The following is a 27,291-nucleotide window of genomic DNA, read 5'->3' on the forward strand; positions in this document are numbered from 1 at the left end:
CACCTCTGCATCGGTTTGATTTGTTGGCCCCTTTGTTTCTACTTTGTAAAGAAAAAAATACAGTTAAAGGTAAGATTTGTCTTTTATGATGCAAACGATTGACTGCTTCCTCTGGAGTTTGGCATTCCTTCAGTGCCTATAGACTTTCTCATTAACAGATATCTTTATTGTTACTCGCAGCTTTGTGTTGTGCATGTGTGTGTGTGTGTGTCATCAAGACTCATTGTGAGACATAGAGAGAGATATAAGCTCTGTGCCGATGAAAGAAGAAAGGCTATAATTTATCTTCCCCCTTTTATTACAGATTAAAATGGGCTGCTTCACATTCGTCAAATTGATGATGGTCTTGTTCAACTTGCTTATCTCGGTAAGTACGTTTTTCCGCTTTGATTTCGTGCTCATTCGTGACCTGGAGGTTGCGGAGCTGTGTGAATGTGTATATACACATTCACATGTGTATATAAAAATGTATTGTATTTTATTTTATTTTATTTTATTTTATTTTATTTTATTTTATTTTATTTTATTTTATTTTATTTTATTTTATTTTATTTTATTTTTATTTTATTTTATTTTATTTTATTTTATTTTTATTTTATTTTATTTTATTTTATTTTATTTTATTTTATTTTATTTTATTTTATTTTATTTTATTTTATTTTATTTTATTTTATTTTATTTTTATTATATTTTTACTCTACTTTACTTTATCTTATTTCATTTTATTTTATTAGTGCTTCACAGTTGCACAGAGGGGCTTGTTTTGCAATGTCATTTCACTGGGGTGTACTTGTACATCCACATGTGACAAATAAAGTTCTTGAATCATGAATCTTGAATCTTGAATATACATGAAAAGCCGTTGGTGAAGTAAAAGACAAAGAAACAATTTGAAGAAAAATGATTTTAGTGCAAACAGAGATGATTCATAAACATGTCGCATCACTGAGCCAGAGGACCTTAAAATGCAGTTTTTCATGTCATTAACTTCAGAAGCTCTAATTTGTGCCAATTACATCTTTGGCTTTATAGTTGGAAACCAATGTGTTTTGTGAAATGGAGAAGAAACATCAGCAGGTGCTAAGCTACATCCACCTGCTGAGTCCAGTCCACCTGGGCCTCCACCGTCACAGATGAAGCTCTCAGCTCGCTCATCATTTCCCTCACATTTCCTGTTTCTGCACGAGTGCTGCTGCCGCTTGATAGATCAGGTGCGGCAGCTCTAAAAAGTCACAGCAGCTTCAAGGATTATGATGTCCTTTTTTGAAACGTTAGCCAGCAGAGCAGAATGATGGACTCTCACCCTCTCGCTTCATAAAGACGATGCTTTAATGCGACAATTGAAATATCTCGGCCGCGGCTTCGGCATTTTAAGTTTCATGCGTGGCAACTTTTATCTTTATCGTGAAGAGCTGCTTTTAGAGAATCCGTCAGCGGAGGAAATAAATATCTTAAATGGGTGAGGGGGGGGGGGGAAATATTCATATAAGGGTCAGTTTTCCTCTGTGAATCATAATAAAGTCATAAAAGCCAGCATTTGAATCTTGTAGATTAATAATCGATGCTATGGTTGAACTTTGGAAGAACAACAGACGCTCTGCACTAGTTTTGGAATTGTAACTTTGAATTGCTTTTGAGAACTTCTACTGCTACTGCAATGAAGAAGGATGAGAATGAGGATGAGTCTGAAGAAACATAAACAATCTTTATTTTGATTCCCCACAAAATGTTGACGTGCACCTATACAAGCAGCACAGGTGCTATTTATTTTTTCTTTAATTAATGACAGGACATTAACACACGAGTGTTCTAGCCCAACTCAATCTGCCACATCAAATTCCACTGAAAATTGAAGATTGTGTTGTTTGTAATCTGCTCACTCACTCACTCACACCAAAGTCAAGTGAAATTCAGTTATAATATAACTAAAAATTATAGCACCACAAACAACAATTTTCTTTACTTTACAGCAAGTGACAGCCTCTGTCCACAAAAACCCTCGTACGGGGGGAAAAAAATCCATCTTTCAGGACGGACAGTTATGCAGCAGGTGTCACATGTACAGAAACTTTTGTCCAAGGACACATTGGCGGTAATCAAAACCACAACCTTCGAGTTGAAAGATGACACGCTTCTACCACTGAGCTACCGTCCTGGTACTTACTGTAGAGAAAATCTGTGATTTTACTGGAGTTGTTTCTCTATCTGCTGCCTCTGTCAGTAGTAGAATGTGTTATTATTTTGTCTGAAATCCTTAATTCAGGTTAACCTAAGAAACATAAACTTTACAAAAAAGGGCAGCAGTAAACCAGCAACTCCTGTGCACTGATTTTGTTTCTGGACTTTAGTGTGGTAGAGTGAGCACAGTCTAATGCAGAGGAGGCAAAGATACAATCGTAGTCTTTTGTTCAGTTGAAATCAGATTTCCTTGTGCTCAGCTCTTGGCAGCCATGTTTTCAGTGAGAGCACCGTGAGCGCTAATTATTTGTCTGTAATTCCTTCAAAGCAATAAATCGAGATTCACTCACATGACCGTGAGGATTGTAAGTTTTAAGGTGCTGTCAGAAATACTTCATCTAAAAATCATCAGAAAAAAACCATAGCCTGTGATTCCAGCTCCTCCTCTGACATTATATACTTGACGTTGCTTTGAAACTGCTCTAAATGCATTGGAAAATTAGAAGAGTCTCCGCGTGTGCTGTGCGTGCAAATCTATGGACTTAATCAGATTGTCCGCTCGCAATAATATGACCCGTGAGATGGGTTTTCTGACGTCTTTCTCATTCCAGACCTTTGAAAGAGAACCAATTCCATTTCAATCGGGGTGGGGCGGACCCGTTTCCCCGTCCCGCTCACTGAATATCTTTCTATCTCTTCTCCCCTTTCACTTCCCCCTCTCTGGAGGCCGTGGCCCTCCATTCTGCAGCCTGGTATTCATTCCCTCTTCTTTCAACCCTAATAGGCTATATTTCCCATCTCCATAGATAAGACTTTATTGCCCCACGCGCACATTTTTAAAAAAACCATGCGAGTTAGACTGACACACCACCATCACAGGGATTAACCATCTTCTAAAAAAAAAAGTACGAAAAAGAAAAGAGGCACAGGGTGCCAGCTATGATCAGAGCAGGTGAGGGATGACGACGGCAGACGGTGTAGTTAGAGGGAGAATATGCTTGTCCTATCACATTTAGCTCACGGTGCAATGATGGCACTGAAAAAAAATAGAAAGAGCAGAGAAGAAAAGACAAAGAAAAGAAGAAGAGAGAAGATTCTCACATGGGAGACATCACCGTTTGACAGGAGGTGTGCAGAGTGTCAGAGCCTGATGGAGGTGGAGACGGCGGTGACTGTGATGGAGCCTGACAGACAATATCAGGATGATTCAAACATGATTTCTGCAGAGGAGGAGGAAGGAAAAAGAAATTACTCAGGACGAGGAGCAAAGGAGGATGAAAATGAAATACGGGGGTGGAGGGGGGGGGGTGGGGAGGGGGGGATAAGGAAGACTTGGAGACAGTGAGAGGCAGGTGGAGAGAGTAAAGAGATAATGACAGTGGGATCAGGTCATTTCCAGTCTGTAAGACACGCTTCTGGATATCATTGTTATGAGCAGGTTTTACCAGTTTTACACACATGACATGTTTATAAATAAGGATTATTATATTACCTGATTGGTCAGCCTTTATCGTGCTGATACATCCATGATTGATTAATGGTGCACATATAACAATTGTCTGACAACTGTAATTTACATTATAAAAAAAAAAGCTATAAAATACCTGTTTAAATATTTTCACGCTTTGATATCATGTGTTCATTCATTGCAACACTGTTTAGAGTAGGGTCAATAAGAACAATTGATAAGAATCAGTATTGATAAGCAGTAAAAGGAACCATCAGTAAAGCTAATCCATTCACAAAGTCAGGAGAAGAAGCTGGATTTTTACCTGAGAACTCAGCAGTGGCGAGTACGTACTAGCGGTGTAACGATAAGGTGACGTGTCACTGTTCAGCTGAAATCATCAAACATGATAAACTCATTAGAATCGGCATCATACAAATGTGGATATCACCGGTACAAGGGGAAAAATGCAATGATCGGACACAGCTGAGTTTGGTTAATCTCCTCTCTTATGGCTTCCCTTTCATGTCTGACTCAACTCAACTAAACTCAACTCAACTTTATTTATAGAGCACTTTAGGCAGCTATAGCTGGTACAAAGTGCTTAACAGTACAATAAATAAAACATGGCACATAAAACATAGGAGACAAAATAAAAACAATAAAACAAAAAAAAAAAAAAAATATATATATATATATATATATATATATATATATATATATAAAAACAATAAAACAATAACAATGTTTAAACAATAAAAAACTGTAAAACTATAAAAAAAAAAGAAAAAAAAGAAACATTGAACAAAGAAATATATTGAAAATAGAATGAATCAATCAATGTGTACACACTGGGACTGATTGTTCTACATGCTGCACTATAATTATAATGATAATAATATATAATATAATCGTATCTTATTTGATCATTAAACTTACCTTTTATCTGTTTGAGAAGCTTCTCATTCACCTCTAAATTTTATAATAATTCGTATTTATTTTTAAAATACAACAACAGCACATCCTGCATTCAGGAGGTTTTGGGCAATGAGTCAGTTTAGTCATTTAAACGTGTCAATAATTACAATTTTATGCTTCTTTGCATTTCTTTCCGTAACCAAAAATGAACGGAACAGTGAAGTCAGTGAAGTGACTTTTGCGTACCATCACGCCCCGAGCTAGTGCTGTGTTCAGTTGAAGGTCACCGATTTGAATCCCAGTCGGACCGTTGGGCCTTTCTGTGTGGAGTTTGCATGTTCTTGCGCGTGGGTTCTCTCTGGGTACTCCAGCTTCCTCCCACAGTCCAAAACATGCGGATCATGTTAATTGACTGAAGGTATATGAATGTGAGGATGTACCCCAATTTACCCCCCCAATGTCAGCCTGGGATTGTCTCTAGCCCCCACGGCGCTCGTGAACCGGCAGACGATGACTTAATGAAAGACGTTTCATAGAAGACGACTTGATAAGACTCATTAGTGATCGAATTTTAATCGTACCCATTCATATTTATCGTGTTTTTATTTTGCCTGCATAGACATTACACAATAAAAGCCCTTCTTTGCTGGGAGGTATTTAGTGTGAAACATAATATGTTACAGCGTTACAGACTGCAGTTTAACGCTGCCTGAAACAACACAGTAAAAGTAGAAGGATACAGTGAAAGTTGAGCCCACTGCAGCCTGTCATGAGATTAGGCCTGAAGATTATGCTATTATGATGAACGCAGATACATTTACACACCACTGTGGAACTCCACAACAAACCCTTTGGTTTCCCTATGAAACCTTGGAAACCACACGTTTGGAAAAATGTTACAATCTTACATTAATTAACATTATATAAGATAAGTACTAAGAACTAACCATTTATTAATTCTATTCAGTTTAAATGAATTATTCATGGGTCTATACTTTCAAATGTTGACAAACGCAACACTTTTGTTTTTGCTCCCATTTTTCATGCGCTGAGACCTTTTGCACAAAACTAGGATAAGGGATTAAGGCAGGATATCTTGGTTATCAAATCTCATCCCTCATCTCAGCACAGCAGTCACCACAAATGGAAACCAATAGTTATTCCACTGCCCACTAGACAATGTTTTCACATTCATCTATACCAGTGGTGTCAAACTCATTCTCACTGAGGGCCACATCAGCATCATGGTTACCCTCAAAGGGCCAGATGTGACTGTCATACAGAATAAATGTAACTAAATGTAACCAGATATAATGTAAAATAAAGGTAACTACTCTGTAACATGTTGCTAAATAACTTTCTGTATTTATTACTTATTCAATTTTTACTCGTCGCGTGAAGCACATACAATGATACACTGCCATCTAGCGGCGGTGCCGTCACTTTGCGGATATCGCGTTTGCCGTGCATTGTGGGAAATGTAGTTCATGGTCAACGCACGACTTAAGGTAGCACAGACCTATTTTAACACAGATTTCACGGGCCACATAAAATGACATGGCGGGCCACATCTGGCCCCCGGGCCTTGAGTTTGACACATGTGATCTATACCCACTGTCATCATCTAAACATTTGTGATCATTGATTACAAAAATGTTATATTTTATAGTTTATACACACCATATAAATATAAAAAAATATATATAAAAAGATCAATAAGAAACAAATAAAAAAAAAAAAAAATGTCCACATTTTCAATACATCTTATTCCATAAAATCTGCTCTATCTGTCTTTTAAAAATCCCTCTTGATGCTAGTAATGTAGCAGGAGGCAAATTATTCCAAGCCATGATACCAATATAAAAGAGGGAATTTTTTTACCTGTCGATTACAGCGTGAAGTCTGAAGGCATAGACATCACCAGATGCTTGGTTTCATCCCTTTGTGATGCTCTGTCAGGTCTCTACTGCAACAGTCTTCAGTTCCTGCTTGTTCTTGGGGCATTTTCCCTGCAGTTTGGTTCTTCAGCAAGTGAAATGCATTGCTCAATCAGATTCAGGTCAGGTGATTGACTTGGACATTGAATAACATTCCACTTATTTGCCTTAAAAAAACTATTTGGTTACGTTTGCAGTATGCTTTGGGTCATTGTCCATCTGCACTGTGAAGCACCGTCCACCACCGGAACGAGGGAATACACTCTTAGAAATAAGGGGTTCCAAGGGCTGAGGTTCTACCAGGAACCGTTTGCTTCTGAAAAACCTTTTCCCAAAGAAAAGGTTTTTCAAGGGTTCTTGGTATCACTAAGGGTTCCAGTAAGAACCATTTTGATCCAGAGAACCCTTTAAAACCCCTTTCCTGAATAAATGGTTTTAAAAGGGTTCTTAGTAACACTAAGGATTCCAGGTAAAAGGTTCTACCTGGAACCAGAAAGGGTTCTCCTATGAGGACAAGACGAAGAACCTATGATTCTACTTAGCCCACACCTAATCATGAAATAGCTTTTCAGCCAACTGTCCCATTACTTTTGGTCCCTTAAAAAATGGGAGGCACATATAGAAAGTGTTGTAATTTCTACACCGTTCACCTGATTTGGATGTAAATGCCCTCAAATTAAAGCTGAAAGTGTGCAGTTAAAGCACATCTTGTTTGTTTCATTTTAAATCCATTGTAGTGGTGAACCCTCATGAACCAGGTGCTTCTTGTGCATATAAAAGCACATTCATCACCATCATTTCAGCCAAAAGCACCAGTGCTTAGAATCACTCATGTTTTATACATAACTTCATTACCAAACATACTGTGATGGAGAATGTACATTAGTTTTTGTGGAAATGTATTTTTTTGGAGACAGGGTTTGTGTGAAATAATGGTTCATCCACAGCTTGGACAGTTCTTTCTTCTTGTGTCTAAGCTATAATTCCCCTAACCTCTGCCTCCAAAGCTGGTCTTGCCCTCCATCGCTACAATGATCACAAAATGGATTCCTTTTCATTGTGCCTGTGGGACATGAGTTTGGAGAGATAAAGGTGTTCCAGGAAAAAAGGGCAGTTATTTCATTTCAAATGTAAAAAGAGGCCAAGTTTTTTGCTTGGCTGAGACACATAATACGAGGCCTGAGGCAGCATTTTTCTCACTCTCACAAAACAAGTCCTCCCTGCTGAATGGGAGAGGAGATATGGAAGTGTCACGGTGTCACTAAGAGGTAATAGTAGGAGAGAGTTAGTGATGTAAGACGGCTTTACATTTCTTAAATCTATATTAGCCCCTCAAGAGCTATTGACTTGACCCTGTCTGAATGACTGCTGGCAAACAGATGATTGACATTGATTTACTTGCTATTGTGAAGTGTGGATTACCTACAGTTGGAAATGAAGCAATTGACATTTAGAAATAAGAGGGATTTGCTTGTTGAATCTTCTGACACTTCTATATACTGCTCCTGGTCTGTCCCCCACCTCTCCTATCCACCATTTTTTCTTTCACCCCAACTGGTCAAGGCAGATGCTTCTGTCAGAGATTTCGTCTTCTGTTCTCTCCCCTGATGCCGAGTGTTTTCTCATTGTGTGAACTGTTGGGTTTCTCTGCTCTCTGTGATGTTTTCAATGTACAGAGGCTTGAAATAATATAAGTTATGATTTGGTGCTATACAAATAAATTGAATTGATTTGAATTGAACTGAACTGAATTGAACTGAAATGAAATGCTCATGTTTTCAGCTCGGGGGCCTGACCCTGCTTGCCATGGGGATCTGGGTGACCGTGGACGGAAGTTCCTTCCTTGAACTGCTGGGGCCGTTCTCAAGCCAAAACATGCAGTTTGTCAACGTGGGCTTCTTCTGCATCGCCATTGGGATTCTGCTGGTGATGCTGGGGGTTCTGGGCTGCTGTGGGGCTCAGAAAGAGAGCAAATGTCTGCTGCTCGCGGTACGTGAACCAGAACTCTTAAAAGTTGAAGGGTCACTAAACCCCTCTTCTTCTTCTTCTTCTTCTTCTTAAGCTAACGCTGCCCAATGTCTGATTTAAAAAAAAAAGGAGGGAGGGAGAGTATGGATGAGAGTCACAGAGTCTCAGTGAGACGTGGGACCTCTCAATCTCTCACTTTAGGTTTACCTATGACGCGAAGGGGGAGGAGTTTGGGAATCAAGAGTACTAAGAAAGCCAATGGCAAAGGTTAAATGCAGTAGCTGGTGAGGGGAGAGGGCAGAGAGGGCAGTAGATACACTGATTTTCATCGGTGGATCAGTGATAGTGTGACACTCGTATTTCAAGTGGAGGGTCGAGGGTTTCATACCCAGTCTACAGTATGCCAATGTGTCCTTGGGTAAGAATCTTGAACCACAACACGTTCCTCTGGGAGCACGTGAATGGGTAAGAAATATACTGTCTGGATGTGTGAGTGAATGGTTGTGAATGGGGGAATTGCAAAACTGCAGTGTAAAGCAGAATTTACCATAACATTACTATAGAAACCCATCTACAATGGTTTTCACGTGAAAACATGCGACCCTCATGTGGAGGATACTGTGGTAGACAGTGAGTGAGTGAGTGAGTGAGTGAGTGAGTGAGTGAGTGGAATATCTGCAATGTACAGTATGAACATCTGCGCAGGAAATGAATAAATGTGTGTATGTGCAGGAGTTTGCAGGAGTTGTGTCTTCTGTAAGTATAAGCAATTGTGCTTCATGTGTTTTAATGAAAATTATTCGCCAAGGTAAGAAAGTTAAAGTCATCAGCAGCTCATCTGCTACTAGGCAGCAAGGCAGTGAGCTATGAATGAATGAATGAATGCTGTTATTGGTGTTTTTTTCCCCAAACTTAAAGGGATAGTTCAGTTTTATTTTTATTTTTTTAAGTGTGGTGAGTGTGCTGTGTGACCAGTCGTCTGCCCGGGGTAACCAGGAGGTTTACGCATGGTACAAAGAACAAATTCACCTGTTAAGACATAGAGACAGTTTTGGGTCGACTGCTGCCTCATTTTGTAAGTTTGCTTCACTTTGGAGAATCTGAAGGAAGAATTTCAAACAGTAATATGACGGGAAAAGACATTTAAACATCTGATGGAGGCAGAAGTGGATCAACTCTGATTTATCTGATCGAATATCTGTGTTTGGATAAAAACAAATCATTTAAAGATGTCAACTTGAATCCATCATATAAGAGAAAAGACTCATCATAACTCTAAGTCCCACGATGTCTAAATAATAAAATAGATTGTTATTTTTCTTATGCATTATCTTCATTATTTATGAGTGAAAAACTGTCTCTCTTCTTCTTCTTCTTCTGTCCACATAGTTCTTCTCCATCATCCTCATCATCTTCATCGCTGAAGTGGCAGCAGGAGTCGTCGCTCTGGCCTACTCCTCATTTGTAAGTTCACCTCTCATCCGTTCACGACCTCATGACAAATCAAAACCCGACTCCACTCTTCCTTTCCTTTGTCTCCTAATTCTTCTGGGCCTCTCTTTGTTGTTCCTCTCCTCACCTCTGTCACCTCCTCATCCCACTCTCTGGATTTTTATCTCCATGTAAATTCTCCATCATAGCTGTGACCGTCATTGAATTACTGGCTTTACGTCCGCCTCACTACATTCAGCTACTTAATGACTGCGGGAGGGACGGCCTGGGGCTGTGTGCGTATACTCTCTCTCTCTCACTTTGAGCAATTTATTACTCTGGAATATTGAAGCTAAAGCATTTTATATGCAAAACAGCCTATTTACATATGTGTCCACCTCTCTCTCTCTCTCTCTCTCTCTCTCTCTCTCACACACACACACACACATTCTTGTACTTGCTGCAAACTGAGGACCAGCATTTCCACTTTATAAATCAACACAATTACAAATATCTACTTCATGAATGACATCTATTAAGAACTACTGGTTGCAGTACCATAAAATGCCTGCAGGTAGAGCCCCAGAGCAAAAAGGGCTGGAAAACCTTTTCGATTTTTTTTTTTGATTTTTTTGGTCCAAAATTTGAAAAAAACGTCATACTATACTATGTCGTCCAAAATTTGAAAAAATCTTTGACAACAAATGTTTGGCCCAAAATTTGTGAAACACGTCATACTATACTATGTCATCCAAAAGTTGAAAAAAAAATTGAAAAAAAAATTTAGTCCAAAGTTTGACAAAAAAAGTCATACTACACTATGTCGTCCCAATTTTTTATTTTTTTATTTTTAAATTGAGTATAGCATGTTCACAACCTAAGGAAGTGATTTCAATGAAAACAAAGTGAGGACCAGCCAAAATGTCATCACTCCGTAAAAATGACCTCACTTTGTTGGTTAAAAACCCTCACTGGTCCTCAGTATGCCGCAAGTACAAGAACACACACACGCACACAGGCTCCATTTCCATTTAGGCCCTCATATGATAATTATGAAATGAGCTACGTAAAAGGAGGTTAGATGAGACTGTGATGCTAATAAAGGAAATGAAGTGGAGTATTTTGGATCGAGAGAGGGAATCTGCAATTATAGAGAGAACTATATCGTTTGTGCTTCTGTTGTCTGTAAACTGCGCTGTAAAAATGGTAAATGTATTCATTCAAAGCTCTGAACACGACAGCAATCGCCCATTCACAGCCATTTACGTCCACGTTGAAGCACACGGCGGAGTTTATTCCATATCACACATTTATCATATCCATTCACCTGGGGGGTCAAACACAGGCCTTCTAGTTGTAAGACAACCCGGCTCTTCCACTGATCCACAGCTGTCCAGTGAGCTCAGACACTGATGGTGAGAAAGGACACACATACACGCAATGCTAACGCTGTTAGCAACGCAGTGTCGGGTTGGTATAAGATGTCTTTTTCCAATAATGGAGCTAAACTAATCGTCAGTGCTGAAACCAGTTGTGCCAAATCATATGGCATCATATAAGCTCCGGATACCTTGGACGACCTTTGTTTTTGCCCTTGTAGATCCACTGTGATCTGTAAGCCGTAATGCACGCGTGTAAACGGTCAACTTAAAGGTGAAGTAAGTAGTTTATAGTGCCATCTAGAGGAGAGGCTGACATTTACAACAAAGACCTGCTGCTCTGCTCACCCCCTCCCTTCCCCCGAGCGCTACGGCATCCTCAGCCGGTCAAATGTCGTCCTCGTCGTCTTTCTCCGTGTCAGCAGATGAGGTTCGTGAGGCGAGGGAGAGGGCGGAGCTACCGCGGCCGTAGCAGACGAAGCGGAGAGAGAGGAGGTGGGACCCTTGATTTGTTCTCACGGGTTTGTCCTTACAGGCTCCCGTAGAAACATGGCGTCGTGGCAATGCAACAGCGGCCCGCGACCATGTTATTTAACACGCCTTTTTGAAACACTACGTAAAATGAAACAAAAACTATTATACAGCGACTAGACAATGCAGGAGCACATAATATGTATAAAAAAGTGGATTTTGGGTTATATAAACCCATAAATACTACACAGTGTCCCTTTGACATAATATCATAAAAAGATACTTCATGTGATGTAAAACAAAAGGGAACAATCTTGAGTTCTTGTTGTTTATATTATTTTACTGGTCCGGCCCACTTCATATTAAATTGCACTTGAATAAGTGTGACATGATGTTGACATAACCCTAACCCAAACCTGCTGATTACAGTGGACTATCAAAATTAAATGTCACCTCTAGGGTTGTTTTTTTTTTTTTTTAAACCTAACCCTGCTTAAAGCATTTGCTATCAGAGTCAAATACATTTGACTTTTGTTTATTTTTTTATCTCACATTTTGAACGTGATTAGAAAAAAGTAATTTTAGTGAAATAAAATATGTGAATTCTGCTCATGTACAATCCCACGTGTGCTAACACAAAGAAGCCGTGTGCTGCTGCTGCTGCTGCTGCTGCTGGTTTTGTTGGAATAAATCTTCTCCATCGCTCACCTTTCATTTACCAAAGCCAGACTGACCGAGGCGAGCGATGGAAATGGCATTTGGTGAGAGGCAAATTGCCAGCGAGGTTGGTGTCAGGTGAGGGAGAAAGAGAGAGAGAAAGAATGAAAAAAGCCATTGTTTACAGCTCAATAAAATATGAGACATAGCGTGTATATTTATCTTCTATAAGGAGATCGTAGATACAGTTCAGAGTCATTTTAATGAGCTGCTTGTTAGCTTTTAGCTTCATCTGTTCATTATAAATACAAAGGACATCATGGCTTCCATCATGGACGTGAGCGTGTGAGAGCAGCTGTCCATCTCCTCCATCTCCTGCTTCTCATAAGACACAGTAAACACAATGGCATCAGAATAATGAATATGGCTAATATACATCTAATATGCATATATATAGTTGCCTTTGTCAATAACTAAGAGACAGAGGCGTAGACAATGGAAGGAGGCGATAAATAACGCCCTTGATCTATGCTGTTCTACTTATCTGCGGCATAAATCTGTCTTTGGGCGGCTGAAGCCTCCACAGCTCATCTGAGCTGAGCCAATAACGTTCAGCTTGTGGGAATAACGGAGATTTAATAAGCAATTCCGGCAGGCGTTACGAGAGGCCGTCAGTGGTCATGGTTGTTCTTTCTCCTCCGTGATATTGGGAAGTGACCAGAGTGGAGATTTATTACAAGGGCAGATATGGACCTTCACAGTGGCTTAATGAAGAAGCTGCGAAGACCGTGTGTATACGCTGAAGGAATGTTCTCTAATACAGTTTTTACATTTCATTTTTCATCACTAACGAGGGGGGGATTAGCTATAGAGTTAATCATGTAAAATCATTCACTCGAAATGACCTCCCCTTTAAAGGTGCAATCAGCAAAACACCGCAAAACACAATATATCAGAAAACAGTCATTAAAGCAGAACTATACCGGAAGTTCCTATTATCGCTGTTTTTTTTGGTGTGTATCTGCGTCATTACCTTGTTTATGAAGCCCTGACGGTTCTAAACAAACAGTTCAGCCACTGCTGAGAACGTTGTGTTTTATTGTAATCTCGGGGCTCAACGAGATCACTGAAAATCCCGTAATAGTTACGTAAGCAGCGGTTCTCCTGAACAACCGATCGTCCTGCTCCGGGCGGTAGTCCGGGCACATCCGGTTGCGTACATTGAACCGCAGAAGAAGAATAACGTCCGTTGTGGAGGTGTTTCACGAGCAACAGTGTCTTCTGACTCTGGGTCTGACTCCGGTTTAAAGTCATCAAAGGGACTGTGGTGGGGAGTCGTGAAGAAGCTATTTTTAAACACTGTTAAAACAATGTTTTGATAATGAGGAGCAGTGCATCCGCCGTTCCAGAGGGGGGCGCTGCGCTTCTGAGAACGGATGTGCTGGATAGTACTGGCCAATCACAAGACTCTGTCTTCTGGGGGTGAAAGTTCACTGTGAAATCTCGCAGCAGAAAAACACTGTCAGAAAAGAGGATTTCTATCGGCTAGTTCTCAGCAACTAGGAGGTTTTTGACCATAAAAACAAGTTAATATATGTAAGTAGACCTCCATAACTAACATATATGTGCAACAGGACCACGCTATGTGACCTTTAATGATGTCAATATAAAGTCCTAATGTATTGAGCTGATAGTGCTCAATCACACTATTTCTTCATGTACTGCCACTGAGTTTTAGGTAATACTTTACAATAACATGGCTTTATGCTGTTAATACTAACACGTATTTCATGCTATTGAACAAACCATTAAATACAGTTGTTCAAGTAAAAGACGTAATTTATTCATGTTCTGTTAATGTCAGTAATAACTGTTAACATGAAAAGTAGCTGTAAATGCCTTACCACTTATTAAAGGTGTGGTGTCTAAGGTTGAACATCTGTTTCCCTCAAAGGTGAAGTAAGTAGTTTATAGTGACATCTAGAGGAGAGGCTGAAATTTGCAACAAAGTACTGCGCCTCTGCTCACCCCCTCCCTTCCCCGAGCGCTACGTCTCGGCGCTCGATTTGTTCTCTCGGGTTTGTCCTTACAGGCTCCCGTAGAAACATGGCGTCGTGGCAATGCTAAAATGTTATTTTACATGACTTTTTGAAACACTACGAAAATGAAACACAAACTATTATGCAGGAGCACATAATAATATGTATGAAAAAAAGTGGATTTTGGGTCATATAAATCCATAAATACTACGCAGTGTCCCTTTAAGTGACACTTTATCTATCTATAGTATCACAAAATAATCAGGACTAAACTTACTTTACATTTATTGGGTCATGTGTTGCTCAACAAATATTTCACAGATACATAAAGTACACAAAATAGTGCACATGAGTGTAAGCAAGTATAAGTTAACACACGTTAAAAGACACAAAGAACAGAAACAAAGAGCACCTAAACCTACGCTTACCCTCATTCTGACCACCGATTGTAGATTGGCACCTTACAAATACACTTTACACTTACAAATACACTTTACACTTACAAATACACTTTACACTTACAAATACACTTACAATTACAGCAAATAACAACTAAATTGTACAGTTGTGGTTCACTGCCAGTGTTTCCAGCAGCAGGCAGGTATTTTAATCCAGTGATTAAAGCAAGAAAAAAAAAAAGGTCAAATCACTCACCCACACTTTCAAAGATGCCCCTTTTTTTCCTGCTGTGCAGTCGCTTCCTTACAGTTTTCATGTAAAAAAAGGAGAATAATGTGTGCATGCATTCATCAAACAGTAAACAGATTTTCATCATCTACAAAGAGGAGAAGACAAGGAGACACAGTGTATGTGTGTGATGTGTAGAGTTAGCAACAGTCTATGAAACGCCTGAATAACAGCAGGAATAGTAACTCTGCTGGAAGAAAATAAAGTTCCTCTGTTCACACAAGAGTTGGTACAGTCTCAGCGGTGAGCCGAGGTGTATCGAGCGATATTATCACCATATTGCCTAATACCGAGTATTTGTATAATCACAAAGTAAGAAAAACGATGTAATATCGTCATGCAACATGTCGCAACATCTCATTGTATCAACTGTGAGAACACAGTTATTGAACTCAGAACACACAACTTTTATTGTTATATAACATCCAAACATTCCATTCAAAGTCTTCATTTATAGCCTTCAAACACAAGCCTGTCGATCACTGGCATGAAATACCGTATAGTGATAGTTACTTGTGACACACACAAAACACTGTAAAACAAGTGATCAATAATGTGATGTTCACATGTTACTGTGTGTTACTATAGGCTGTGTGTGTGTGTTCATGTATGTGTGTCTGGTCCTCACTACTATAAAGGGCTTTTCCAGCGGTAAGGCATTTAGTTGTGATGGTTAAGGTTAACGGGCTTCAGAATGCATTATGTCTTTGAGTGTCCTCCGTAAGTGTGTGTGTGTGTGTGTGTGTGTGTGCGTGTGTGTGTGTGTGTGTGTGTGTTCTTGTACTTGCGGCATACTGAGGACCAGTGAGGGTTTTTAACCAACAAAGTGAGGTAATTTTTACGGAGTGAGGACATTTTGGACGGTCCTCACTTTGTTTTCATTGAAATCACTTCCTTAGGTTGCTATAACATGCTATACTCAATTTGTCAAAAAAAAATTTTTGGACGACATAGTATAGTATGACTTTTTTTCAAATTTTGGGTAATTTTTTTTTTTTTCAAATGTTGGACGACATAGTATAATATGACTTTAATGTCAAATTTTGGACCAAATTTTTTTTTTTTTTTTGGTCGATTTAGTATAGTATGATGTTTTTGTCAAATTTTGGACCAAATTTTTTTGGGTCAAATTTTTTTTTTCAATTTTGGATGACAGTATAATATGACTTTAATGTCAAATTTTGGACCAAATTTTTTTTTTTTCTTTTTTAATTTTGGTCGATATAGTATAGTATGATGTTTTTGCCAAATTTTGGACCAAAATTTATTTTGTCAAATTTTTTTTTTAATTTTGGTCGACATATTATAGTATGACGTTTTTGTCAAATTTTGGACCAAAAATTTTTGGTCAAATTTTTTTTTCAAATTTTGATCGACAGTGTAGTATGACGTTTTTGTCAACTTTTGCACCAAAAATTACAACAACAACAAAAAAAAAATCGAAAAAGTTTTCCAGCCCTTTTTGCTCTGGGGCTCCACCTGCAGACATTTTATGGTACTGCAACCAGTAGTTCTTTGTAGATGTCATTCATGAAGTAGATATTTGTAATTGTGTTGATTTAACAAGTGGAAATGCTGGTCCTCAGTATGCAGCAAGTACATGAATGTGTGTGTGTGTGTGTGTGTGTGTGTGTGTTTAACGGTACGTAGCGAGAGGCACTAGGCTGAGTGACAGTGATGAATTAGTCTGCTGGTAATAACCCTCTCTGATCTCAGCCGCTCTCTTAGCTTCTTGTGGGGGGCACTTTTAATTGTGGCATGTATCCCAGCATCCCCTGGGGCATCTTGTCCACGTTCTTTATATCCACACACACACACACACACACACACACACACACACACACACACACACACACACACACACACACACACACACACATACACAAGGAAGAAAGAAAAACTCTCCTGATAAACACTCTGCTGCACATGTGCACGTGCAGTAAAGCACACATCCACTCAGCTCCTCATCAGACGCTGTCTTTGTGTGAGTGTACGCGACTGGATTATTTATCAAACTGGGGGAAAAGCAGACTCTGGAGGGCCTGTGAGGAGGGGGCTTAAGGAATTTTTTCCACAATAAAAGACCTGACAGTTGACCTGCATTTCGTATAAACTGGAATATAACACAAAATGTGTCCTGAGCAAAGCCATCAGGAGGAACCATATATATGTAAATGCTGCTCCCTCCCTTATTTATGACCATAAAGAAGAAGAAGAAGTAGAATGGTGAATAATGGCTCCACCACTTTTTTGATTTATTTTTCATTTTTTTTGCAGGTGCCAGGCCACGGCTGTTTATTTCCCAAGTGCTTTGTGTGAGAGAAGATTTATTTAATTTGTGATGAATAGGGTGACTCCCAGAGAATTTCCTTTCCTGCTCAGGAAACGAGGCCCAGTGTTTAATTTTCAGGGTGGTGGGTGTGTGAATATGTGAGTGAGTGTGTGTGTGTGAGGCTGCTGGACTGTGACGGTAAAAGCTCCGCAGAGCAGCCGTGGTTTGAATTACGGGGGGAGTGAAGCTCTGATCCCTGTAGGACACAACCTCCCTGGAAGTCTATACTTTGAGACACTGAAGGGGAGCTCAGTCTGAAACACCGTCCATATTCTTTATATAACCTAATAATAATCAAATCTATCACTCTGTGTTTATTCATTCATTACATATCTACATCATTTAGGAACATTTGTCAATGTGTCCACATTTGTGTGATGACTGCAGTCAAATCACCGACATTTAAGCCTGGTTTCCATCATAGTACGGTACGATACAGTTTGGAATGGTAAAGCCCTCGGTCAGGCTTGTATTTTGAGCTAGAGAATGAGTAACGCCTCGCATGTGTGTGTGTGTGTGTGTATGTGTGTGTGTTCTTGTACTTGCGGCATACTGAGGACCAGTGAAGGTTTTTAACCAACAAAGTGAGGTCATTTTTACGGAGTGAGGACATTTTGGCCGGTCCTCACTTTGTTTTCATTGAAATCACTTCCTTAGGTTGCTATAACATGCTATACTCAATTTGTAAAAAAAAAAAAAAAATCAAATTTTGGACAACATAGCATAGTATGACGTTTTTGTCAAATTTTGGACCAAAAATTTTGGGTACATTTTTTTTTTTTTTTTGTCGACATAGTATAGTATGAGGTTTTTGTCAAATTTTGGACCGAAAATTTTTGGTCCAATTTTTTTATTTTTTTTTGGTCGACATAGTATAGTATGACGTTTTTGTCATATTTTGGACCAAAAATTTTGGGTACATTTTTTTTTTTTTTTTGTCGACATAGTATAGTATGACGTTTTTGTCAAATTTTGGACCGAAAATTTTTGGTCCAATTTTTTTTTTTTTTTTTCGTCGACATAGTATAGTATGACGTTTTTGTCAAATTTTGGACCGAAAATTTTTGGTCCAATTTTTTTTTTTTTTTTTGGTCGACATAGTATAGTATGACGTTTTTGTCAAATTTAGGACCGAAAATTTTTGGTCCAATTTTTTTTTTTTTTTTTTTTGGTCGACATAGTATAGTATGACGTTTTTGTCAAATTTTGGACCAAAAATTTTGGGTACATTTTTTTTTTCAAATTTTGGACGATATAGTATGACATTTTTGTCAAATTTTGGACCAAAAAAAAAAAAATCAAAAAAGTTTTCCAGCCCTTTTTGCTCTGGGGCTCCACCTGCAGACATTGTATGGTACTGCAATCATTAGTTCTTTGTAGATGTCATTCATGAAGTAGATATTTGTAATTGTGTTGATTTATAAAGTGGAAATGCTGGTCCTCACTTTGTCAGCAACCCGGACCTCAGTATGCAGCAAGTACAAGAATGTGTGTGTGTGTGTGTGTGTGTATTCCACAGGCTGAGGGGATCCTCAAAGCGTGGGCGACCCCTGCTTTGCAGAATGATTATGGCCATGAGCCTGTGGTCACTAAGATATGGAACACCACGATGACAGAGGTAAAGTGGAGTTTGTTTCATCTGACAGTGGTTTGAATCTGTTTGTATTGTAAAGGTACACACTAGCTTACGACTGGATTATTTTATTTTGGTTACCAAATGTGCTGGTCTTTTATCAAATATATATACGCTGCAAAAATAGATTTTCTATGGAGAAAAATAAGCAACATTTCTGGTATTTTTTCTAACAATTGTGCTAATTAGTAAAAAAACTAGAGAACAAAATCTGATTTTAAGAAAAAAGTGAACTTAATATGGTGTAAGCTTGAATTAATCAATAGTATGCATGAAATCCCAAAACTGGTGATGATTAAGTTTGTGTTTGATACAAGTAAAATGACACTGAATAGTCTGCACATTGACAGATTTAAATAAATGTCGGAATATTTCTCTGATTATTATAGCAGGGTTGTTTTTGCTGTGTATAAAGCACTAAAATGTCACTACCAAATTGTCCATTTTCCATCACAAAGTCCCAATTACAATTCAATATCTTAATAACACACTTATTTTGTACAGAGTATAATAATTACCTCAAGTAATAAAACTATTCTGCTCATTCAGTCATGTCTCAGACAAAGTTCTGTGTTCTCCAAACGTTACTTATTACTTATTTATTCCCAAAGTATTGTGCAAACAAAAAGGCAGATTTCTCTTCTCTTACTAGATTATTTTATACAATGTAAAACCTTTTGACAAAAAGCTTTCATTACCATCCACTATTTCCACGCAGCTGAGATGCTGCGGTTTCACCAACTACACAGACTTTTTGGACTCAAACTTTGTAAAAGAGAACGGGGGAAGTCTGCCGCCCAGCTGCTGCTGGACCAACAACGCCCCCTGCAGCCCCGCTGAGGCAGAGCACAGTGCTGTACAGGTGAGACGGCAAAACAACACACACAGACATGCAGCATGTGTTTGGTAAAGAATAGCAGTAATAGTAGTAGTTGTGATATTTCTTTCTTTTTTGTTGATGAGACTTGGTTAGACTTGACATTTAGTATATGTTTGCCATGTCTGTCCTCAGGGCTGTTTTGAACACATCCTGGAGGTCCTCAAGACGCATGCTAACATTGTGGGAGGAATCGCAGCTGGAATAGGAGTCTTAGAGGTAAAAATGACACGAATAGCAAAGGAGAACATATCTGCTGTCAAATACTACAGAAGGTGTTGTGTCTGCAATTGAAACATCCCAAAGTCTGAACTTCATGGCTACACATCTCTACATGGACGTGGTTTTTAAAGAACAAAAGCAATGGAATCTTTGTTTTATGAGTTGCATGTAGTCAAGAGGAAATCTCATCCACAGACTGTTTACTCTGGGGAGCCTGTCTGATATCTATAGCAGCTATTCCCAAATGTAATAAAATTAAAAAATGATACTGATATTGAGTTTTAATTATAGCATAATGGTGATGATATGTATGATAATAATACTAATAATACTACTACTAATAATAATAATAATAATAATAGCCTTGAAACTGGATCTGGATCCTGCAGCCTGCAAGATGAGGACACAGAGAGAGAGAGAGAGAGAGAGAGGAAAGGAAGGAAAGACTCAAAGAGAAAGAACAAGGTTAATGACGTATAATGAACTCATATTCATACCCTGTGAGAGAGTGAGGAATTCCCCCAGCAGTCTAGGTGTATATCAGCATAACTAAGAGATGGTCCAGGTTTCCCTGAGCCAGATCTAACTATAAGCTTTATCAAAAAGGAAAGTTTAAAGTCTAACTTTAAATACAGAGAGAGGCTCCGCCTTCGTGAACTGTCATTGGGAGCTGGTTCCACATGAGAGGAGCCTGGTAACTGAAGGCTCTGCATTACATTAATCTAGTCTAGATGTAACAAAGGTATGGATTAGTTTTTCAGCGTCCTTTAAGGACACAGTGTTTCTAACTTTCATAGTGTTTCCGCAGGTTCACATTGGACTGAGGGAGAGATAAAATGATGGCGTAATCGGGTGTCATTACTGCAGACATGAATAGTAACTTTACTAAATCTACAATTATCTTTAGCCAGCAGTTTCAGGTAAGACTTTATATTACTCGATCTGGCCCTGGGAAAACACCTGACTGCTGTGAGCGCTGGGCGTTGCTATTTTCAAGTTCCTCAGGATAAAGTCACCAATCGCTTTCTCAGTCTGTGTGTGGTGCTAAGAGGGGAAAGCTTATTGGAGGTGTGAACTAGTTGTTGGTGAACAGGGGGTTTATTGTTCAGCGTGCACCTCTTATTATTAACAGTCACCCAGCTGACCTGTTTGTCACCCAGCTGACCTGTGAGCTGCTGAGGGAGCTAATGGAGTTGCCGCTACGTGGTCCACACCAGCTACAGGGGGAGGGACCGTACCTATGTACCCCGGGTCCTATGTTCCCCGCTTTGTATGTGACCGGGGAACATAGGACCCTTTCTCTAACCCTAATCCTAACCCTACCCTTTTTCAAAAAAAGGGTCCTATGTTCCCCTGTCACATACAAAGTGGACCTTTTTTGGGAAAAACGGGGAACATAGGACCCGGGGTACATAGGTACGACCCCCAGGGGTTAGGGACTGGCTATAGCTTCTGTGAAGCGGAGAACAGTTTCTACCTAACCAGTTGTCAGATACCAGTTGTCACACAGAGATCAGATGTTTTTGACAAGTTTTTACTATCGTTGTTTCTGCAGATCGCTGCCATGATAGTGTCCATGTATCTCTACTGCCACCTGGACAAAACGGTGAGCTGAAGCTCCGTGAGAGGAAACACGGACAGGCATGACCTTCATCATACGACTCATCATATTAACTTTGATTTAGCAACGTCGCGTCTTCTCTTGCTCTCTTTCTTTCTTTCTTTCTTTTTTATGGAAATGCCTGATTTGACTATAACCCCAATCCAAAGTATGATGCAACTCTATACGTTAGTCATTTTAGAAAATGTAGCAAGTAAAAGATGATTTATGTCTTTTTATGACAGTTATAAAGTGTAAATATTTAATAGTCATCAATAAAATGTTTTAAAAAGAATCCTGAGAGCACTTTTTTAATGAAATACACTTATATGATGATTTATAATTTATAACCCTAATCATCCATGCTGTCATTGAACAGAGAATTGCGCCTCATATAGTTTCTTTGAAAGGCACTGGTGTTATTTCTGTTCAGATTCTTATTCATCATAACTTTCAAAAGTATTTCCAGATGCTGTTCAGTGCAACGTCAAAAAGAAAACAATAAATACAGTTGTGCTCATAAGTTTACGTACCCCGACGGAATTTACCATTTCTTGGCCATTTTTCAGAGAATATGAATGATAACACAAAAACTTGTCTTTCACTCATGGTTACTGTTTACAATTTGATCCCAAAATTTGAGGGTGCGTGAGGCGAGTACTTACTCCAGCCTTTACTTTATGTTTTTTTCCCTTTAAAATACATTTCCAGAGCCACCACATGGATAATCGTGAAATATCCCCATGCACACACCTCACCCTCAGCCACGATGCCTCTAACAAAGCTCCCTGGTCGAACCAAGCGCTGATGGATCATGGTCTGTTCACAACCAGAATCCAGCAGAGCTTGGTGTGTGTACCCCCTTGTATACATACCAGTGTCGTGCCAATGTTGGTATCCCCGACAGAAAGTGTTCTCCCTTTCCGCGGCCGCTGAGAAACAGTGGTGCGCTTGTTTTCACCAAAGTAAATTAAAACAATTGAATTGTTTAATGACTTATTTTATGTATACTTCACATAGTATACTCTATAACCTCTGGTATTATGAACAGCTTTCTTCTCTTCTAGCCAAAGATATGGGGGGGAAACACATTATTTCAGACTGTTTACATGGCTGCCAGAGTTTATTCTCATTATTCCATTATTTATTTATTTCTGCATTGGCAACATGATGGGGACGGGTGGGGGTTGGGGGGTTGAAAATAAAAAAAGATGATGCATGTTGAATATCTGTGATCAAAACTCATTTTCTCAAATAAAAACATGTTCTAACCCTAACCCTTAAAAAAAAGATCATCATCATCATCAAATCTCTCTAAGACAGTTTCAGAGCTACAGCGGGAGGGAACCGGATTTTTCATGTGCAAGAAATGATTGAAACTTCCTCAGTATGGAAGATTAGAAATAAAGTTTCTCCCTCTCATTACAGCAGTGAACCTTGTTTGAAATGGAAAAAAGAAAGTGAAAGGCAGAGATGTTCACTCGTCCATCCAATTATAATCCTGTGAGGCATTTACAGTCAAATCTGCCATTATCTCAGTGCTGCTATCAGCAGGTTGAGCTTTACTCAGATCCAGTTCTGTAAAACTGTGCTCTCGCACTGATCTTCTTGTTATTGCTGTTGTTCATGGTTTATCTTGTCCTCCCAACCCTCCTATGTTCATGCCCTCTCTTGTTCTTCTCAAAATTAAATAACAGATTGTGCATCTGGAGCAGTGTCATCATCACGTCCTCCACAGAGCAAATCTGTAAGGTACTCCGAGTCTGACTCTGTGTTGACCAGTGTTTACTTTTCCTCATAGATTTACATATTAAGCAGTGGAGGCGCCTCCTAAAATTCTACTTCTGATACCCGCACATCCCAGACTATGAAAGTCAGAGCTCAAAAGGACAGGAAGCCACATTTGTCCTTGGTCGACCACAGCAGCTGCAGAAATCCACCCAGCTCTGAAGAAATTTGCATGCATTTCCTTTGCTGCATGTGTTTCAACTCACCGTTGCTTTGCCTGATTCTCCTCTGGAAACACGAGGCAGCAGCACGAGGCCACAATTCAAAAGCATGAATAATATTCAGTCATCATACAAACTGCTGACATGGATTACTTAAACAACATGTGGTACAGCATTGAATAGAAAACTTCAGGTTTGTTTGTTTGTTTTTAAAAAGAACACTTTTATTCATCTCCATGACATTTCAGGAACTCATACACATCAAACTCCTCTTAACTTAAACTTCAATTATGTCAACAGACACAAAGTCCTTTCCTGTATTTGACATTTAATCAATAATCAAACATATTGCTGAGGAGACTCTCAATTCATCCTCTTGATTTAACAGTTTGGGTATTCAAAACTAAACGTGTCTCACCATCCTGACAGCAGGAAGTAAATATGTATACTGCATATGTTAAGATGTACAAAGACAGGTATGAGAACAGTGTATGGAAGTAAATCTGTGCCATCTGAGTTTGAATTCAAATTTCTAACACTGAATTTTTTTGCATCGAAATTAGACTTTGAATTTTAAAAACCATCAAATTTCAAGCACTGTTTTTTTTGCCATTCATTTTTTTTTCAACGTTAAAATAAATTCAGTGTAAAAAAAGTCAATGTCTCAAAAAATTCACTTGCAAAAACATCAGTTAATATCCGGGTCACCAGAGAGAAGCAATCGATCCCTGTCTCAATTCATCCAAGTATAATTAAAGTATCTCGAAGCAGAGCCAAGTGGTCTCCTTTCTAAATATGGTCATCCTAATTAAAGTCCAGTAACTTTTATCTGTTTAAAACATCATCTTTTTGCTACTGGTTTGTAATATCCTAATTTTTCTGTGCTGTTTGTGATGACAGGGTCGTCAGCATGATGACAATTTGCAGTCAGCCAGGCGCTTATTGCATTTACTCAGTTCGTCTGATAGACAACAAGGAGCAGCCAGTGGTGGCGCCACAAATCAAGTTATGAGATTTAGTATTAAACTGTAATTCATGTATGGCCAATGGAGCGTACGTTGATTGGTGTTGGATGAATTGAGACAGGGATCGATTGCTTCTCTCTGGTGACCTGGATATTAACTGACGTTTTTGCAACTGAATTTTTTGAGACATCGAATTTTCTGCAACTGAATTTTTTTAGACATTGATTTTTTGCAACTGAATTTTTTGAGACATCGAATTTTTTGCAACTGAATTTTTTGAGACATCAAATTTTTTTACACTGAATTTATTTCAACGTTGAAAAAAAATCAATGGCAAAAAAACAGTGCTTGAAATTTGATGGTTTTTAAAATTCAAAGTCTAATTTCGATGCAAAAAAATTCAGTGTTAGAAATTCGAATTCAAACTCAGATGGCACAGATTTACTTCCATAACAGTGTAACAGTATATACTGAGATGAAGTGATTCCTCTCTTCTAGATGAAATAACAGGGCCATGACGATTGAAATCGATTGAATACAAAGTTAAATAATTAGTTTACGCAGAGAGTATTAATGAAACACAGGACCGGAATATTGTTATCAAGTAGAACTCAAGATGAAGCATCCACGACCAACAGAGGAATGGTGACCAACCCCTACTCGTCTGTATAATTACTAGTTGGTTTAAATAATGTTTTCCTTCTTTTCGGGGTCTCCACAGCGACCCCTAGTGATCTGCATATTAGAGATTTGTTTTCCACCAACTGCCCTTCCTGACGCAACCTGGAGGGGGAAGTTTTAACGAGAAGCCAAGTCACATTATCCACCATTTAAATGAATGTGTGTAACATTCAGGGTCACGTGACCACTAGTGGACCTTCGTGATCACATGACCTCTCACTTCACATTTGACCTTTACAGTAGAGTCCAATATTTCTACACTGTAGTTCAATTATTATTATTATTATTGAATGCTAAAGTTTAAAGAAAATAATAGTTGTTTTCCTGAAACATTGTCTCCATGTATATAATCTGCAATCAACAATTCAAATCAAACTTTTGAAGGATATCGAGTTGTTGTTAAAATCCCTAATTAGAGATATTTTGTAAACCCTCTTAGCTTCTAAATACACATTTCAGTTCAGGATCAGTTTGGTTTTGTGAAGTAAAACCTAAAACACATTTGAACCTAACTGATGGGGGCAGCAGCAGCAGCATGTACAGTATATGGCCATAGACATGAAGTGGTGTGAACTTTATTAGGTAAGTCTTCTGTTAAGCCGTCCCCACTGGCAGCCATGTTTTTGTGATTGCTTAAAAACAAGTCCAGAATAAATATTTATATTTCATCTTGTGGGCGTATCAATGATCATGAGAAAGGTGAGAGATCAGCCCAGAACTACACGGGAGTGTTAGTACCTTCTTAATGATCTCAAGGCAGCTGGGACCACAGTCACAAAGAAAACCATTGGTAACACACTACACCGTAATGGATTAAAATCCACTAAAATCCAGCAGCGCCTGTAAGGTCCCCCTCCTCAAGAAGCCACATGTACAGGCCCGTGTTTGAAGTTTGCCATCGAACACCTGAATGACGGTGGATGTAAAGGTGATGTGCTCAGATGAGACCAAAATCGAGCTCTTTGGAATCAATTCAACTCGCCGTATTTGGAGGAAGAGGAATTCAGACTATGATCCCAGGAACACCATCCCCACCGTCAAGCACGGAGGTTGAAGCATTGTGCTTCGGGGGTGTGTCTCTCTGCTAAGGGGACAGGTCAACTTCTCCACATCGAGGGGAAAGATGGATGGGGCCTTGTATCATTAAAATCCTGGGTGACCAACGCTTTCTCTCAGCCAGGAAACTTAAAATGGAAGGGTCTTCCAGCACAACAATGACCCAAAACATACAGCCAAGGCAACGAAGGAGGGGCTCAAGATCATGGAGCGGTCTACCCAGGCGCCGGACCTAAATCCTAGAGAAAATCTGTGGAGGGAGCTGAAGCTTTGAGTTGCCGAGCGACAGCCTCGAATTTGGAGAGATCTGCAAAGAGGATTGATCCAAAATTCCTCCTGAGATGCGTACAAACATGGTGATGAACTACAAGAAACGTCTGACCTCTGTACTTGCCAACAAGGGTTTCTCCACCAAGTACTAAGTAATGTTTTGAATTTGGTCAAATACTTATTTCACTGATTTTCTTTTTGATATTCTGTCTCTCCCCGTTACAATAAACCTACTATTAAAATTAGAGACCGGTCATTTCTTTGTTAGTGGATGATCTTACAAAATCAGTGAGGGATCAAATACTTATTTCCTCCACTGTAAAATCGTCTTTTCCTGCTAAAATGGCATCGCTTTGGTCATGTGACATCAGCTTACACAAAACAAAGACTTTTATTTTGAGGTGCAAATGTAAGTAATGTACTTCTCTGAACTCTGAACCTTGCGTTTTGATATTCACTACTTTGAACACATACAGTCTGTCTGTTCACTTTAATAAGCCCAAAGAAGGGCTGATTAGTTGTTAGATCCATATATATATTGCTGTTCTCAAATGTGGTTCACAAAGCAAAATGATTCAGTTGTCACTTTGTTTG

The 27,291-nt window shown here is 39.0% G+C and overlaps 1 protein-coding gene across 1 annotated transcript; it reads left to right on the top strand.

The window, feature by feature from the left end:
* The first annotated feature begins 307 nt into the window (after positions 1-307).
* On the top strand, positions 308-21,863 carry tspan1 (tetraspanin 1). Its single transcript, XM_083887683.1, has 7 exons — positions 308-367; positions 8,263-8,469; positions 9,838-9,912; positions 18,964-19,062; positions 19,796-19,939; positions 20,090-20,173; positions 21,732-21,863. Exons 1-7 carry the CDS (start codon positions 311-313, stop codon positions 21,789-21,791), a joined length of 726 nt encoding a protein of 241 aa, XP_083743809.1. The 5' UTR covers positions 308-310; the 3' UTR covers positions 21,792-21,863.
* Positions 21,864-27,291: the final 5,428 nt, after the last annotated feature.

Source organism: Microchirus variegatus, assembly GCF_963457635.1.
Source record: "Microchirus variegatus genome assembly, chromosome: 4".
NCBI classification, from domain to species: domain Eukaryota; kingdom Metazoa; phylum Chordata; class Actinopteri; order Pleuronectiformes; family Soleidae; genus Microchirus; species Microchirus variegatus.

Excerpts from the sequence above, each read along its gene's own strand:
- tspan1 (XM_083887683.1), top strand. The coding sequence starts at position 311 with ATGGGCTGCTTCACATTCGTCAAATTGATGATGGTCTTGTTCAACTTG. Across the intron at positions 368-8,262 it reads TGTTCAACTTGCTTATCTCG|CTCGGGGGCCTGACCCTGCT; the intron begins GTAAGTACGTTT and ends TCATGTTTTCAG. Across the intron at positions 9,913-18,963 it reads CTCTGGCCTACTCCTCATTT|GCTGAGGGGATCCTCAAAGC; the intron begins GTAAGTTCACCT and ends TGTATTCCACAG.